This window comes from Hyaena hyaena, unplaced genomic scaffold, assembly GCF_003009895.1.
Source record: "Hyaena hyaena isolate Hyena2069 unplaced genomic scaffold, ASM300989v1 scaffold_670, whole genome shotgun sequence".
Classification (NCBI taxonomy): domain Eukaryota; kingdom Metazoa; phylum Chordata; class Mammalia; order Carnivora; family Hyaenidae; genus Hyaena; species Hyaena hyaena.
In genome coordinates, this window is record NW_024081306.1 from 434,297 (window position 1) to 452,060 (window position 17,764).

Genomic DNA, 17,764 nt, shown 5'->3' on the forward strand with positions numbered 1-17,764 from the left:
TTTCAAGATCCTGATGTGGGACCATGTTCTTTGCTAGGCTATTAAGTGTATCGCAGAAGGGCTGGCCGATCCAGAAGTCAGAACAGGACATCGTCTTTCACTGTATCAGAGAGCTGTGCGTCTGAGAGAGTCTCCGAGCTGTCAGAAGTACAAGCACCTCTTCCATCAGCTCCCAGAAATAACTGTGGAAGATGTTAAACACGTAAGTAAATATCCTTTGGGCGCTTTGGACTTAAAAGCATGTACTAGGTTTTTTCCTGAATGGAAACGGTTTTAATGTGCATTTTCTTTTAGACTTAGAAAATTCTAACACTCGTTTTAGACAGAGACTCTCTGTTTTCACACCCGTGCCTCCTATGTTGGAAGGCTCAGCCCAGCCTGGTGGGTTGCTTTGCTCATGCCCTGGGTTGAGTGACTTTCTGTAAAACTCCTGAGTCAGAAGCTCACAGCCTTTGCCAGTCTCTCCTGCTTGGTCAGCGTGTCCGGAGAGCAGCTTTGGGGTCCATGACCTCCCCAAGGCTGGGCGGTGCCCTGTGTACACCCTCACAGGCACCAGAGTGTGGGTCACATGGCCTCACACTATGCTGAGAATACGTGGCTTGACGGGAGCATAGGAAGGTTTAGGACACGAAAGTCCGGTTTGCGGGGACTGCACCTCAAGTGAGGCTCATGGGTGTTCTCCTGCTGCCCTCTCAGGTGACCATCACGGGCCGGCTGTGCCCGCAGCGTGGGATGGGCAAGTCTGTGTTCGTGATGGAGGCTGGGGAGCCCACCGCCCCGGCCACGGTCCTGTGCTCCGTGGAGGAGGTGGCACTGGCTTATTACAGACGCAGCGGCTTCGACCAGGGTAATGTGCGGCACTTATCCCGGCCGGCCCGGTCACTGGGTGATGGTCTGTCAGCAGTGGGCGGCTGCCGCCTCTCCGTCCTGTCCCCGGTGGAAGCTACTGCTGACCTGGGAGGGCATGGTAAAGAGTTTCACTAACCTTAGTTGCTAACGGCCGTCTTCCATGTAACCAGCATCCACCACCCAAGGCCTGTGAGGAGCAGTGCTTTCTGGCAGGATGTTAGAAGCAAGTGGGGCCGGTTTTGCTCTCAGAGAGCTTCTGTTGGGTAGCAGTGTTGATAAGAAAGGGCAGAGGACTACCAGAGCCCTTTAGAGGACGTAGGAGCTGTGGAGCTGGGCCAGGCTGCTTCTGGAAAGAGCGAGCGGGCCTCATGGTCAGCTAATGACTTTAAGGGGGTGGAAGGACCAAGTCCTGGAAGGGCATAGCACCAGGGAAACCAGAAAGGTTGCCGAAGGAGCAGTGCTTTGAATTTCTTGTAGAAGGAGTTCTCTCAATCGCATGAGGGAGGACAATAGAAGTCCGCAAGTCAGAGTATGACGCACACAGGCTCCCGAGGTCCGACCTCGCCTCCTCAGAGGGGCCCCCGTACCTGGTGACAGCTCATCCCTGTGCTGCGTGTGACCCATGCCTGTGACCACACAGGGCTCTGGCAGAAATGCACAGTAGAAGTGGCAAAGCCCCTGTTTGGGAATTGGGACTGGTTTGTCCAAGAAAAGACTGAGTAAAACACAGAGAAGCCTCTAGCGTCTTGATGGCTCAGTCTGTCACGGGGCCTTTGTGCCCAGTCAGGAGCCGTTTTTCACTGGAGGTGTCAGCCCGCCTCTTGGGTATTTCTTACACACAGAATGGTGGATACTGAGCCCCTCCCTTTCTGGGAGGGTCCGTTAGCCCTCGGGGTGCCCTCCCCCCAGTCTGTGTCCAACGTGCCAGGGGGTGACCCTGTACTTGTTAGTGGGAGCTGCTCTGGGCTCTCCAGTCACCCCGTGGTGAGCCTTGTTACACAGCTGCAGCCAAGCGTTTTGTTTTGGTTTGTTTTTAAGTAATTTACTTACCTCTCATGTCTTCTGGAATTGTTCGGGTGTGTGTGTTTGTCCACATCAGCCCCTCTTCCCTCTTCTTCTCTTTTTTGATTCTGGTCTCAGAGAATTAGTGCTTTGTCTGAGGCCCAGTGCAAGAGGAGATGTTGAGAATTTGCCTTCTGATTGGTATAGTGCGCTTGTCACTCTGTCCTTAGCAAAAGGTAGTAGTGACTAGAAAACGTCAAGTCAGACACTGGGACAGGATTACAGAGGAAGCGCCCATCTGCCGCACCAGAGCCTGAGGGTTGGAGAGGGGGGAACAGGACCTCTCCCAGAGGGGCCCCCTCTCATCGTGTTTTCTTTCTTAAACTTTTCATTATGGAAGACACTGAACGTGCCTTTATACAGAGTGAGCCCCCTGTACTACCAGCTTCGTCTGGTCTTCCGTCCATGTCCCCGCCCTCGGACAGTGGAGGCCGATCCCAGACACCCCCGGGGTGTACACTAAGCCCGTCCTCCGTGCTTACAGGACTCCCCAGTGCCCATGCTGAGGGGTCACGAGGATTAAAAATACTCTGATACCTTCAAATATGTGAAAATTGGGACATTATTTCTCTTGAGTATTATGTAAGCATTCAGAGGATTAATGAGGACCATAAAGCGACACTGTTAGAACAGTTAAGAATATCTGTGTGGCATCTTTATTGCTCATAGGAAGGGAGATGCTATAGGGAAGAAGTGTGGACCCCAGTGAAGATCGAGATAAACAGACCTGAAAGGTTAGAAATGAAAGAATAGAATGAGCAGCTGTCCCCAGATGAGCTGTGGGAGACGTGTGAACTGGGCAGTTGAGGGAGGAGGGCATGGATGTCGGGGCCTGTGGTGGGCGGGCTGTGAGCCAAACCCAGTGAAATGTTTTCCATTTAGCCACGAGCCTGAAAAACGGACAGATGATTCCAATTCCAGAATATAAAATATTTTTATATAAAATATTTTCTTCATTTATTAAAATTGATGCAGTGAAAATGAGCAAAGCCTTGCTGTCAGTCCATTTGAGAGGAGACTGAGGGGTAAGGGCAATGTCAGACTCCCTTCAGGGAAGTTTCTGACTTAACTCAGAAGAAGCTTGCTAAAAATGATTTCACTTACAATACAAACACATGGCATAGATGGCTTAGGAGTTCGGGAGTCCTGACCTCCACTGCTCCTGCCTCGCTGGCGGACAGTGTACCCTTCTGGACAGAAAGCAGGCTGGAAATCGAGACCCAGTTTCACTCCTGGTCGGGCAGCAGCCCAGGATCCCAGCGCACAGCTTGCTGGAGCAAAGGGCTCCAGTCCAGAGCCCTGAGAGACTTCACGTTGTCCCTGCGGCTGTCCTTTCCAGTCTCCAAGACAGGCTGTACGTCCGAGAGAGGGACGGAAGGCACGGTGCAGCCTTGGCAAGGCAGGACAGAGGGGGCTCTGCCACGCCACTTCCGGCAGAGGCTCTGGTCTTTACACTTCCACACAGGACACACGTACGGGCACAGCCGGGTCTCCGCTCTCTGCATCTTGTGCTAGATCGTGACCTTGCCCACAACAGAACAGGGCCTGCCAGCCAGAAGTGCTGTTCTGCCTGCCTGTCGGGACAAGGTCATGGGGGCAACACCCCCTTTGGCCAAGGCTGTAATGTGGGGAGAGAGGCGCCCGCCCAGCCACTGTCCCTGGTCAGGTGTGGTGAGGCGCAGAGGACTCGCCCTGCTTGAGAGGTCTGCATGCTGTGCCGTGGCTGAGCCCCTGGTCCCTCCCGACTCTGCTATGACACTTCCGTGGCCTGGGCGCACGGTTAAGTTTCATGTGCACTCAGGAACCACAGAGCTGGTCTAGATCCCTCATTTACAGGGAAAAGAATCTTGGGTTCGGAGGACTTAAATGCATTCCCTACGGTTATTCAGTGTTGCACAAATAAACAAAAATACTGAAAACCAAAACAGGATACCACTTCAACCTAACAGGACGACTAAATCATAAAAAAGGAAAATAATAAGTGTTGACAAGGATGTGGGAGAAACTAGAACCCACACCCACTGCTGGCAGGAACGTAAAAATGACTCAACACTGTGAAAATCGGTATGCAGTTCCTCAAAAAGCTAAACACAGAATTACCACATGACCCAGCAATTTCACTGCCGGGTTTTACCCAAAAGAACTGAAAGCAGAGTTGTGTTATATCTATACGTGCACTGCAGTATTATTCAACCTTGAAAAGGAAGGAGATTCTGATACCTGTAACAACATACATGAGCCTAGAGGACAAGCTGCTGCGACACGAGAGGGGTCATTGCCCAGTCAGTACAGTTTGTATGTGGTGTGAGGAAGGGGTCTGAGCTAGGTGGTCTCTGAGGTGGAAAGCTTCTCTAAGTCTAAGAGCCCTGAATCTCAGGAACACTGGGCACGCTTGTCCAGGCCAGAGCAGTGGAATGCTGGTTCCAGTGAGGTGAATGGAGACGGCATCTGCTAGGCCAGAGGGCACAGGCTCCTGGGTCCTCGTCCTTCTCCGATCTCATTTGGGAGGCCTTTCTGCACGTGTGGCCAACAGGCCCTGCACCAGAGCCCTCCGCGGGGCTCTCGGCCCACCCACACCTACCATACTGAACCCCTGCAGCCTAAGGAGGGAATCTGTTTTTATTTTTAAGACCTTTCCCTCGGTTTTTCATTAAAATTCGAGAACCTCTGGCTATTTTTAATGACTCTGAAACGTGTATTTGAACTTTCTGATAATTACTCAGATTTTTGCTCTTAAATGGGCCTTCTCTAGAGAAGCAATATAACGTAAACAAATGATCTAGGAATGGCAAAAACAACATTTGCATTTAAACCTAAAACCCACTATTTCCTTCAAATTGAATAAGCAGTAGGTTATGGTATAGTTTTTAAAAAACAAAAAACTGACCGTCCTGTATGTGTGTGTGACTTTGTCTTAGGGATTCATGGGGAAGGGTCCACCTTTAGCACGCTGTATGGCCTCCTCCTGTGGGATATAATCTTCATGGACGGGATACCAGACGTCTTCAGGAACGCCTACCAGGTACTCAGGTTATGCCGGGCCAGGCGCACGTGCTTTGTAGGTGAGCAGACGCATCTGATTCCTGCCCACCCGTGTGCCGTGTGTCTGCAGCCATCAGCAACCTGTCAAGTTCAATCTTTGGATGGTGATAATCCTCTGTAAGAGTTTTTATTTTAAAGTCAGACTCCTAGAATTTAAAATGTTAAGTCTGTTAAGTTTTGAACTTTAACCTACTTGTTGATTTACCTTCATCATTCCGCTAGAGACTGTTCATGGGTTTCTTTGGCTTCAGCCCTCACTGGGCTCCTGTTGGGGCCCACAGCCTCATGTGCACTGTGAGTGCCACTGACGTAGTCAAATAAAAGCTCTTTTCACAGATTGTTAAACTAGTGCAATAAGTTGCTTTTATGTTAAATTACTTAGATCGTTTTTACCTGTCTTTTTAAAAAAAAAAAAAAGCGTCCATTTAATCAGATTGGCCAGCTTCCAAATTTTACAGGTATTGAGTGTTCTTATGATGAATCTGGTGCTTTCCAGGCACAGTATGAGGGCTTCTTTTCCCTGCGACATAGGCCTGCCCCCTGGACCTGTGTACAGACAGCTTCTTTGCGAGCAGGGGACCGGCCATCGAGGCCAGGCTGCAGCTGATTCACAGCGCCCCTGTGGAGAGCCTGCGGGCCTGGGTGGCAGCCGCGTGGCAGGCCCAGGAAGGCCGAGTGGCTTCCATTGTCAACTGGGATCGCTTTGCTTCTCTTCAGCAAGCTCAGGTGAGAATCTGCAGCAGGATTTGGTCAGAAATCCTGTCTATACATGTACATGTGTGTGTATACATGTATATGCATGTATGCATGTTTTTATGCACGCGTGTAAGATGTGACTGTATCCGTGCCTACATTTATGTATGTAATAATACACTAGTCCAGATGCCACCATTCTTGATAGGAATGTGTCAGGGCACAAAATAAGACTAGTTACGCCTTCATCCCCTTAGGTGACAGCCTCTCTGTTCCCTGACCTGTGACCCTCAGCAGGGAGGGCGCTGTTCCTGTCCCTGCAACTACCTTTGCAAGCCATCACTGCCCTGTTCCTGTTTACACCAAGTCCCCTCTTTCTCACCTGTTCACCAGGGTTTTCCCAGCTGGACAGAAGTGTAACTGATTTCCAGTGGGCATTTTAGCCAGTGGCTCTGGAGCCCTGGCACAAGCAGACCACCACCTGAAGGCCTTGGAATCCATTTCTGCTGAATTACACAGTTTTCTCCCATCTCGTGATCAGTGGAAGTATTTCAGGATCCCTGTCACAGGGAATGGCTAACCATCCATGTATTTTGTGTGCAGGATCTTGTTTCCTGCTTGGGTGGCCCTGTCCTCAGTGGTGTGTGCAGGCGCCTGGCTGTGGACTTCCGGCACTGCCGAGGGGGCCTCCCCGACCTGGTGGTATGGGACTCTCAGAGTCATCGCTTTAAGGTCAGTTGAGCTAAAATGGAAAGTCCTATTTCTCTGATAACTTTATTAGCAACTTAAAGAGAGGTTACTGTCTAGGCATGATTGTTGGTAAGATTGAATCCCTTGAAAGCTCATATTCTGTGTCTCCCTCTCTCTGCCCCTCCCCCACTCACTCTGTCTGTCTCAAAAATAAACATTAAAAAATATTTTTCAACTGTGTATTCAGAATCAACTTACTAATTCCCTACCAGGAACTGCCTACTTTGTACTGAATACTCAATGAATTTCACCCATGTATATTTGTTTTATATACGTAAGTACAGTAATACAGTAGAATATTTAGTTCTTAGTGAAAACCATTCTGGCTTACTTGGCTCTTCTGCTTCAGGAGAATACTAATATCTTTTTAAAAACTTATCTTCCAGCTGGTGGAAGTTAAAGGCCCCAATGATCGTCTTTCACATAAGCAAATGGTCTGGTTGCATGAACTGCAGAAGCTGGGGGCCGAAGTAGAAGTCTGCCACGTGGTTGCAGTTGGAGCTAAGAGCAAAGGCCTTAACTAAGAGCTATGGAATTGGGAATATCTGGTTATACATGGATTGAAGATTTTCAAAAGCATAAAGCATTCTTACATTTTACTTAACTTTGTCAGTAATAAACCTGAGAGTTTAAGATTGATTCATCACTGTACAGTGTCTGTGTATCATAAACTTTGTCTTGGCTTGAATGTACTCACTGATTCCGCATAGCAGATAATGAACTTTCTAAAAGGATCAGAACCAGGATGACTGGTGGTTCAGTTGAGTGTCCAACTCTTAATTCCACCTCAGGTCATGATGCCAGGGTCGGGGGATTTGAGCCCTCTGTCAGGCTCCACAGGGCTCGCTCTTTCTCCCTTTACCCCTCTCCTTCTCTCAAAATAAAAAATAAAAAATAAGAAAAATACAGAACCTTCATGACCATTTCAGGAAATGGATGCATCTATGTTTTTACACTAGACTTGAGAAAAAGCTGGAAAATATCCAAACAAATGGGATGTTTCACAGCTTTTGGTCTTTTATAAAAGTAGCATATACCGTGTTTCTAAGAAGTATGTGGGCGACCTGTATTTAGGTTTTCTATAATGCTCAGATACACTCAGCTGTTTAACAGTCTTGTTTTAGGATTATCTAAGAAAGGTACAAACAACTGAAATTCTGATTTCTCTGGGAATTAAAAAAAATTTTCATTAAATTCCCTAACTTAAAACATCTGTCAGTGCTTGCTCTAATTGGGCCTAGAACACCAAAGGAATGAACAGTCTTTATCAAAGGCCATTGTCTTTCTCGTTGGGAACATCCCTAATGACTACATGAGGGTCAATTTTCTGTAGACAGTGTCATCGAACAGGGCTACTTATCGCCGTTGGGAGAGCCTTAGGCAGAGCAAAGTGGATGGTAGGAGGGCAACTTACCAGACCCACAGGGCCAGGAGTCAGGGGCCGAGACCCAGTATCCCCACAGACTAATTCTCAGAACTTCTTGGGGAACTGTTACCCCCTGAGTTTGGTAATTATTTTTTCAAGTTTCTTTATTTTGAGAGAGACAGGTAAGCAGGGGAGGAGCAGAAAGAGAGGAGAGGGCATCTCAAGCAGGTTCCTCACGGTGAGCGCAGAGCCTGATGCAGGGCTGGAACTCATGAACCAGAGATCAGGACCTGAGCCAAAATCAAGAGTCAGACACTTTAACAGACTAAGCCACCCAGGTGTGCCAAGCTTGGTAATTTATTGAATGGAAGGCCAAGTGAGGGTATAGTTTATTAATACCCACACAGCCTTCACCACAGCCAGTTCTAATCAATGTTAAAAATGTTAAGGGGCGCCTGGGTGGCTTAGTCGGTTAAGCGTTCCGACTTTCGCTTGGGTCATGATCTCGCAGTTCGTGGGTTCGAGCCCCGTGTCGGGCTCTGTGCTGACTGCCAGCTCGGAGCCTGGAGCCTGTTTCAGTCTGTGACTCCCTCTCTCTCTCTCTCTCTCTCTGACCCTCCCCTGCTCACGCTGTCTCTCTCTCTCCTAGAAATAAATAAAAACATTAAAAAAAAAATGTTAACTGATCACAACCTTGCTTTAGAGCAAAGAGGTTGAATGGACGACATCCCCACAAGTATGGCTGGAAGAAAATGGCTTTGCTTCTTCAATCCCTACGTTCTCGTAGAGTTCATATTGATAACTAAACAACCAATTTCTGTGGAAATTTTATTTAGCAGTCAAAATTTCCTTCACATTCATCACTGCTAAACAAGATCTCTCATCTTCCTGCTCATCCTACTTTAACTCAAGTCGTAATTTTAGGCACAAAGGTTTTAGTTTTCTCTCAAAATCAAGTTCTAACTACTTGAGGTTACCGTATGGCAAGCAGATTGTGTTGAAGGTATGCTGACTAGTTTTCACCCTCTGTTAGCACACAATACACTTTTCTTAAATAAAGTTAAGACATTTTTGGTTTTAAAACTGGTTTCCATCATAAAATAACAGTAAGACATTGTACATCTTTAAGTTCAGTACTAGAAAGTTCCAAACTGTCTGGAGCCCGTGTGGTGCTCCATCGGCACAGAGGTCGCTCGCGGGGCTGTGGGGCTGGAGAGTGTGAAGCGCTCTTTGGTGCAGCGTCCATAAACACACGGAGGACTTCAGTCACCACCACATCCTGTTTGCTAGCAGAGGTGCCAGACAGCTTTAGAATGGCCAGGACTTAAAGCTGTTATGGTTGTTTTTCATATTATGCACGATAAATTGTGGCACAATAATCATGATAGAACAACCATCCAGCAAAAATAAAAACTAAAAGCCATATTTTACTACATTTGATTATCATACAAAAATAAGAACATTTTCTATTTTAAAACAGTATATTAATAGTACCTAATCTTTTTTAAACTTGTAAATTAACAAAAAAATTACCAAAAGAGTTGAAATAAATGTGTGAGGGAACAGAATTATAGAGAAATAAATGCTCAACAACCCCTCCCAGACCCCCCAATTTAGAATGATTTGTAATAAGACAGATTAATCAAAAAGGGAGAATTATCATACTTTCAATGGCAGGATATGCTGTGGGATTTTAAGGGGATTGAGACTGGTTTCAATAGTAGTATAAAATGTGCTATTAAAGGCAACAGTGCTATTTATATACATAAACTGAAAAAGCCCTTATTTTCTAGGCAACAAGCTGGCAAAAACTGGGTTTATCCGTAAGACAAATTTCCTAAGACATTTTGTAAGAACTTCTGTCCCTTTAAGTTCAGACATCAACTTTAAAAAGGTGAGTAAGTCAAACATTTTGAAACAGCTATTCATTACACAAAAGCATGCTGCTTTGAAAAAACTGGTTTTGGAAAAGAAGCTAGCCACTTCACTATAAAACTTTTCTAAAGCTTAAGATGGCAGTTTCAGAAACAGCCCAGTTTGAAAACCTCCATCGTGTACACAGGCAACAGGGTGGGCACAGAAGTGAGGGGGGGAGGGGCACAATGCTTACTACCAGTCACCCTAACAAGACTCTGGTCTGACCCCACAGCTCTGGCTGGGTTCCCGCCACACAATCTGACCAAGTTTGTGTGCTTCTCCCTGTCAATACCGGGCAGAGGTCGGTAGGGATGGAGGTGGGGGTGGGGGGTAGGGCTTCTCTCAATATTAAAAGGCAGTATTCTGAGAGAAGTACACTTTTATTTCTCCTGTTGGCTAAATCTAACCACTAAGAACTCTGTTGGCGGGAGGAGGGAGCTCTGTGCAGGTGACCTCGGACCATGATCTCATTAGTGATTTCCAAGGGAAAGTGCCAACAACAGTTTACCAGACTGGAAATACTGGCCAGAAGTGCCCCAAATCCCTCTGAGCAAACCCTGTATTTTGGAGGGTGGGCTTCGGTGCCAACAGCACTGGCTCCCGCTGCTGTCACACCAACACTGACCACCCCACAGGCCTGCTGTGTCCTCATGGACTTTCAGAGGGAAGGAAATGTAGTTTTGGGGACTCCTGGCTATTGGTATGAAGCTCAGCGGTGAAAACCCTATTTCCAATATGCAAGTTTTTAACACCCTGATTTTAAAAACTGAAAGCTGTGTTTTACTTTGTGTTATACAGACCTCAATGTCAAAGGCACTTCTAAGTTTATATTATCTACAGCAAATGCTTTTAAAGTCAGCAGTGCATATCATTTTATAGTTAGTCCTGGGAAGTTAAAAGCAAACTCGTGATTTTAAAACACAGTGATCTACGGTCCCAAACAAGGTGATCTAAAATAAATTATGGCCTTGGAACACTGAACCCTCAGGTGAGTTCAAATAGAATAGAAAGTGACCAAAAAAATACATCAGTACCTATTAGTGCTGACAGAATGCTCTTGAAAATAGACTAAATGTTAACTTCTTAGCTTTCCAAATGCCTGCTTCTTTGGGGTGCTAGGCTGAGGATCAGGCAACCTTTAAAGGCTGGTGAGAGAAAGTGGATGCAGACAAAACTGATGTCACAGACAAAACCTGATTTGTTTGCTCACAGTAGTACGAGTAGGGGAATGTCTGCCTACAGATCACCTGAAACTGAGCCAGACCAAAAATGACAGAAGATAGAAAAAGAAAAGGTCATTTAAAAAAGAATTGTGAAGAAGTGTTAATTTGTTTTTAAATATTAGTGCAAATTTCAACTGTTATTCTGACATGTGAAACTATTAGAGCCTCAAACGCCTAAGGTTAGCAATTCTGATTCGGAGGAAGTCCGTTTGTGGCTCCCCTCAAAACGTTCAGAAAACGGGCGTTTAGTCTTCGTTTGCCAGCGTCTCTGTAGATAACCAGATTTTGGCCCCACTCAAGAACTTGCTCAGCGGCGTTCCCGAAATGCTCCGCCGGCACAGGTTGCCCACGGGAGAGAAGGGGAACGACGAGGACAGGAACTCGGGTGTCCCTGCTGCCTGCGGGCCGCCCACCCGGAAGTACATCCGGCTCTGGTCTGGCTCCAGGCAGCGGGCCTCCAGGGGGCCGGCCCGGTGCTGCCGCAGCGTCCTGCGGAGCACATCCACCTCATCGGCCAGCAGGGACAGCCTATGGAAGGCGGTGATGAAGCCCCCGAGGCTGATCTGGGCCTCGGGGACCCAGCGGAAGTAGCACAGCTTCCAGAGTTTGACGTGTGTCCCGGAGACGTGCGGCAGAAGGGCGCCGTGCAGGTCCACCGGCCGGGAGAACCACTCTCGGAGATACTGTTCCACCTCAAGGGCCTGGCCGCTGGGCTGTGGAGGCTGCTCCGGCTTTCCCTTCAGGATCAAGGAGTTTCTCCTTGGGACCAGGTCCTGGTCGGTGACGATCCCGTTCTTCAAGGAAGCCGGCATTCCCCTCAGTGTGGAGCTGTAGCCTTTCTGGACAGAAGAGAGATCTCAGCGTTACCTCCCCGGAGCCTCCCCCTTTGCAAAGACAGGAGAGGCTTGGTAGCAAAATAAACTTGGCGTGAGGACAAAAGGAAGGAATGGCGGCCATAAGAAACATTTTGTTCCTCACTTGCAACCCTCCTCCCGATCCTTCTCTGTGGGACTTCCACTAGCTAGCAGCCAGCTCTGCTTAGGCCATTAGTGCTGGCCTGTCGGCGGGGAGGGGTACATCTTGTTCGTTATTCTGCCAACGGGAAGATTTCTAAGACTTCTGGGTTAGGGAGAAATCTAGGACCTGGCTGATTCTAGAAAGAAAGGCAAGTGGATGGGCTTCAAGAATGGGGCCTCCCAGGCTCTGTGGGTCTCAGTCACCAAGAAGAAAAGTCAGGGCATGGTCATTTCAGTTACAAAGCGAAATGATCCCTCAAAATCTGCACTGGCAGTGTCATCAAGGGAAGTGACTTGGATCTTAATACTCTATGTTCCAAAAATATTGACTTTGTTAGGTGTGAGCAATCACCATGTTTCTCTTGTTGGTGTGTTTTTATATTTTACCTTCGTCCGTTTGAAAGCCTTCACAGAACCATTCTGTACACAGGGCATGCTCTTTCCGATGTACAAGGGGTTATGGAATAGAGTGCAATCCTTTGCTGTAAACTGGAGAGACCAGTCCCAAACTGAGGGGAATTTTAAACCCTTTTCATCACCCAGCTGGATATTTTTGCTTATAGCAAATTCCTGCAAAATATTTGAACATTTATGAGAAGATGACAAATGAAAGATTTTCTCATTATTATTATTTTTTGAGGAGTCATTCCCTAAGTGGAATTTTCTGGACTGGCACAACTCTAGCCCCCTGGGAGCAGCATGTTTTGCTTTGAGAGAAGAGACATTCCTGGCACCTCGAATCAGAGGGACATCTCACACCCTATGTTAGCAACGAGAGCACCTTTTCTTCCAGAAGCCACCAAGGATGCTGTACCCTCTGAGCAAGTAAAATTTCACAAAGCCATACACCATAAAATCTTAAAAGGTGTCCCAGTGACTTTTGTTAAGTGTAGCATTTTACTGAGTACGGGATACATTTACGCAATCACCTGCTGGGTACAGAACTTGGTGAGTAGATGTGCAGGACGACCTGTGCATGGCAATACACCAATACACCGCCGTCTATTGTACCTCATTTTCTAAGTGCACAGTCACACGTCATAGTAAGGTCATTATCCAGTGACCTTCAGAATCTGAACCACAACTCAGGAGCAGGGAGGAGGGAATCCACACCCTCTGCACACACAGTCGTGGCATTTGGCCACAACCACGAAGACTACACACTGAGGCCAGGCCTCTTGCTCCCAGGAGCCCACCTCTAGCCCATGGTGGGCTCAGGCGGCCTGCTGATGCAGTGCCACAACACTGCAGGGGGCAGCCCACTGCCTCTGTGTGGAAGAGGTGAGGCACATCAAACCACACAGCTGTACTCAGTGACGTGGATAAAGAGGCCATCGTCTTGGCTGAGGGACAAAAGCAGGTTGGCACACCGCTTTATGCAGGTTAGTTCTCTGGAGAGTCCTTGGATGGTGGGAGAGGACTGATTCTTATTTTCTGCTCTGTACTTTTTAGTATTCTCCAAAAAACCAAGAACTTGTTTGGAAATTAGAAAAAAGGCTAATACTCAATATTATTAGTAAAGAAGTGCTGTGGTCAGGACACCAGCTCCATGCCACAGGTGTGACCAAATATGAAACCTATGTCGTAATGGTGGCTTGGGGCCAGCAGGAAATAGGTAAGCTACCTAAAAACACAAGGCATTTTACAAAATGTCCTATTGTAATCAAGTACAAGTATATTAAAAATAATTTTTTAGTTACTTAAAATTTCATCATATATATGCATGTAGAAACAACCCATTTGCTTTAAAAAAGATAGTATTGTTAAGAGTGGTTTTAATGGCCCTTCTAGAAAAATATATAAAACAGTCATCTTTTTTTTAAAATGTGAAAATTAAAAATGTTGATCTCCAAAGATCAGATTTTCCACAAAGAGTACCTGGCCATGAGCATCTAAGGTGGCCACAGAAAAGAAGGAAATGTCCTTACAGAAGGGACCGGGTAATAAGAACAGTGGTCGTGCTCTCAGGAGCTTACATCAACAGCCCGTTTCCCAGGAGCCCTCAGGCGGCACTGATGGCCTTCAATCTGGCTGTTACATTAAATCATAAGTATGAAGAGCTGAGAGCCAGAGGGATCCATGCTAGTACTCACTAGAAAAAGCTTTTGGAAAAGGCCAGGTTAAAAAAAATAAAAAAAACCACTAGAGCATGGACCAGGGAAAGCAGATGATCTACTTTTTCTAAAGTCTACTTATTTATTTCGAGAGAGCAAGAAAGAGAGCATTGATGGGAGGGGCAGAGTGAGAGAGGGAGAGGAGAGAGAACCTTAAGCAGGCTCCTAGATGATGTGGGGCTTGAACTCATGAACCATGAGATCATGACCTGAGCCAAAATCAAGAGTCAGTTGTTTAACCAACTGAGCCACCCAGGTGCCCTCAGATGATATACTTTTTAAAAATATTTAACTTTTATTCCTGCACAGAAAGCTATCTGTAAACTTATCTTGGCACATCCAGAATCCAGCCAAGTAGCAGGGTGGAGTGTGTGTCTCCAGGGTCCAACCTGGGCTCCACAGAGTCCTCTACTCAGTGCCTGCCCAAGGCACTCACTGCAGGCACTGGGACCTCAGGGCCAATGTACTGGCATTTTACGTTGAATGTTCTATGTTCTATGTCTAACAAGGCTATCTGATTTCCTAGCCTTATGTGCATTCTGAAGGCTCACATGGTGTGTGTCTGTGTGTGTGTGCGCGTGCAAGCATGCCCAGGGGTGTGCATGGGCGTGTGCACGGGGCAGTGAAAGGAGAGGAGTATGACGGGCAGGCAAACACCACCAGGTGCAGTACAGTCTAAAGCAAAGCAAGGGGCACAAACCTGATGATGCCCAGCGAACGAGGAACAAGAAGGAGCACGTCAGAGACCATTTAGTTTAGGAATATACAGTCTCCCACATTTCAGGGGCCACAGGCTACCACTGTCTGAGTACAGTACTGGGACAGGTTACGTTCTTTTAGGGAAGCACAGAATGTATTTTATAAAACTTCCTTCACAAACTCTCTGATCAAACATAAAAACCCAATGGCAGTGTTGAGTTTCTCTGACCCTGAGTCCCTGGAGAGCAGCCCCGCTGAGACACGGCTCCCCTGCTCTGAGGTAAGACCAGGTCCACCTCCCACCCGTCTCCCTCCTCTCATAACAAGCCCTGGGCCCCTTCCTTTTCTTTGGGATGTTCCTCATTAATACAGGTCTCCCTATTATAATAGCCTGAATGAAATCATCGCCTTAAATGTCTAGTGCACTTTGTCTTTCACATCCACAATCCAGAATAATTCATTTCTTTAGCAAACAGTGAAGCACAATGCTTCACTGTTTACAGATGAGGAACCTGGGCTCACTATTCTCCCAGACCAGGGCCAGGATTCAGGTTTCCCAACCCTGGGCAAGACTCACATTATACCAGGCCACATTGCCTGGACCAGGGCCTTAGTGCCAAGGCTGAGGACCGCAAAAGCTGCCCTTTCTGTTTCTCTCTGTGGTTACTGCAACATTTATCAGCTGTTCCCAGTGTCGGTTCAAATGTGGGTGAGCCAGAACCCAGGGTTCTGAAAGGTTCTACCAGAGGCAATCAGAAGTTAGCTTCAAGTTTGGCTTGAGACCCTCCTTAGTCATGATTCTTCCTCTAGGTCAATGAACTGTGACTACAAACTGAACATCCTACCCAACAGGACTGCTGTGTGGCACGTGGGACTGGTTCTGAGGCTACCTAAGCAGCTAGTACCTGCCGAGAATGGAGTCTAGCACCAGGCCTGCCCTGAATCTCTGACATTCCTTCTCCACAGAACTCTTGAGGAAAATGTTTTTGCTTTTGTACAGCTTTTATTCTAGGAAATAAAAGTCCTCAAACAGGACCTTTTAATTACTCATCTGGACAGCCTAAATGTCAAAATATAAATATAAAAGCACAACATTTAGGGTGATTGAAATAATTTACATCTTTGAAAACGTTTTTTTTTAAATTGCTACATACCGCATTTTCTTTTTTATTTATTTATTTAAATTCATTTTTGACAGAGAGAGAAAGAGACAGAGCGCAAGCAGGGAAGGGACAGAGAGGGAGAATCTAAAGCAGATTCCAGGCTCTGAGCTTAACTGACTGAGCCACCAAGGCATCCCTCTTTTCTTTTCAAGCAGGCTCCATGCCCAACGCAGGGCTTGAACTCTGGGCCTTGAGACTAAGAGTCGCATGCTCTACTGATTAACCAGCCAGAAGCCCTAAAAATGGAGTTATTATGAACAATGTACATCAGAGAAAAATACCTAAAATGCTCAGTCATAAAAATGAAATAGCTTTCTAAATTTTTATGTTTTTATATAATTAATTCAGGAATTACAGCTTAAAATGGTAGTTTCAGATTGTTTTAATTTACATATTAAAAAATGCAGCTAATTGTACTTCAATTCTATATCAACAAAGTTGTAGAAGAAAAAAAGAGAAGTAGCTATTGCTACAGCAATACTTACCGTGCTTTGTTTCACCCGTTGGTGAGGAGAGTTGAACAGGAAGGTGCCAAAAAGGGAGATGTGGGTGCTGTCGTACAGCACGGCCAAGTAGGTCTCTGAGAACTCGAAGGCCGCCGGGTATTGTTCCAACAGCTGCCATGTGGCATCCAAGAACAGCAAAAATAAGGGAGACTGGCACATACAAACAGAAAATGGGATGATTTAATGTCCTTCAGTTGTTCACATTTATTTCCAAACTTACTGCTTTTACTAAGGAAGAGAATAAGAAAACAGCTAAGCTTAAAACACCTGGCTCCGTGGCTAAGCCAAGGATATGCAAATAGGTTAAACCAGCTCATGTCAAACCTAAGAAGTATGTTCAACTGTGATAAACATCACAGCCCTTACTTGCATAATATCGCTGAAATGGCAAAGTAAACAGAAGGGCAAGTGTCACCGTATGAATGGGGGATATTAAAATGTGATTAAGCTTATCCTGGAAATAATTCTTTAGAATGTTGAAAACAAACAAAAACAAAAAACCAACAATCTCAAACCAAAAAATAACTTCTGTAATTAGCTTTTGGTGCACCATGCAGGTCAGCAACCGGAAAACGTCCCAGTTTCAGAAAACAGTTGGCATTAGCCTGTAGGTCACATGGTGGATCCCCAAGTACAGCAGCTGATGACAGCTAGTGTATCCTGGAGTCCTAGCACCTTTTTTAAAACTAATTAATTAATTAATTTATTACTTCACTTATTTATTTATTTGAAAGAAAAAGAGCGTGAGAGTGGGCAGGGGTGGGGCAGAGAGAGACAAGAGAATCCCAAGCAGGCTCTGCCCTGGCAGTGTGGAGCCTGATATAGGGCTCAAACTCATGAACCATTGAGATCATGACCTGAGCAAAAATCAAGAGTCAGAGGCCACCCAGGCACCCCTAGCATTTTTTAAGTGAAGTATTCACTGTTGAGATTTCCTCAGATGGCAGTTTATATTGTTCAGTCAGCCGGTGCTTCTGAAACAACCACATCTGTGAGATGCCTGCGGGCCTTTCATAGGCTCTCCTACCTCTGCATCCGTGGCAGCCACTGTGCCCGCAGTTGTTATAAAGATGTCCCTCTCAAACCTTCCACTCTTAACATATGTGCCCCATTTTAAGAAAATGTGATATTCCAAAACTGATTTTTTCAAAATACCTGATGTGCTCGTTATTTGCTTTGCAGAGGGATAATACAGCATTTTATCAAGTACTTCTCAACTTGGAGAAATTCAACAATTTTTTTGGAATTTTACTTGTATAATTACAATTATCTGCATAAGTACATCAATTTGGACGCTAATCTGTCGTTAGTCTTGGACTAAGGAAGCAAAGCAGTGCTAAATGCAATATTTAAAACGCCTCCTG

At 46.2% G+C, this 17,764-nt stretch overlaps 2 protein-coding genes across 5 annotated transcripts in view; one reads left to right on the forward strand and one right to left on the reverse strand.

Moving 5' to 3' along the window:
• The window catches only part of FAN1 (FANCD2 and FANCI associated nuclease 1), a 31,473-nt gene extending 24,438 nt beyond the window's left edge, over positions 1 to 7,035 (forward strand). For both annotated transcript variants that reach the window (XM_039217190.1, XM_039217191.1), the window contains 6 exons: positions 38 to 202; positions 697 to 847; positions 4,830 to 4,933; positions 5,485 to 5,679; positions 6,250 to 6,378; positions 6,783 to 7,035. In XM_039217190.1, coding sequence (XP_039073121.1) covers positions 38 to 202; positions 697 to 847; positions 4,830 to 4,933; positions 5,485 to 5,679; positions 6,250 to 6,378; positions 6,783 to 6,920 — 882 coding nt within the window. In that variant the 3' untranslated portion in view covers positions 6,921 to 7,035. The remainder of the gene's footprint in view (positions 1 to 37; positions 203 to 696; positions 848 to 4,829; positions 4,934 to 5,484; positions 5,680 to 6,249; positions 6,379 to 6,782) is intronic.
• Positions 7,036 to 8,573: 1,538 nt separating this feature from the next.
• The window catches only part of MTMR10 (myotubularin related protein 10), a 55,482-nt gene continuing 46,291 nt past the window's right edge, over positions 8,574 to 17,764 (reverse strand). For all 3 annotated transcript variants that reach the window (XM_039217187.1, XM_039217188.1, XM_039217189.1), the window contains 3 exons: positions 16,380 to 16,550; positions 12,306 to 12,488; positions 8,574 to 11,741 (listed from right to left, as the gene is read on the reverse strand). In XM_039217187.1, the coding sequence (XP_039073118.1) occupies positions 11,148 to 11,741; positions 12,306 to 12,488; positions 16,380 to 16,550 (948 nt within the window). In that variant the 3' untranslated portion in view covers positions 8,574 to 11,147. The remainder of the gene's footprint in view (positions 11,742 to 12,305; positions 12,489 to 16,379; positions 16,551 to 17,764) is intronic.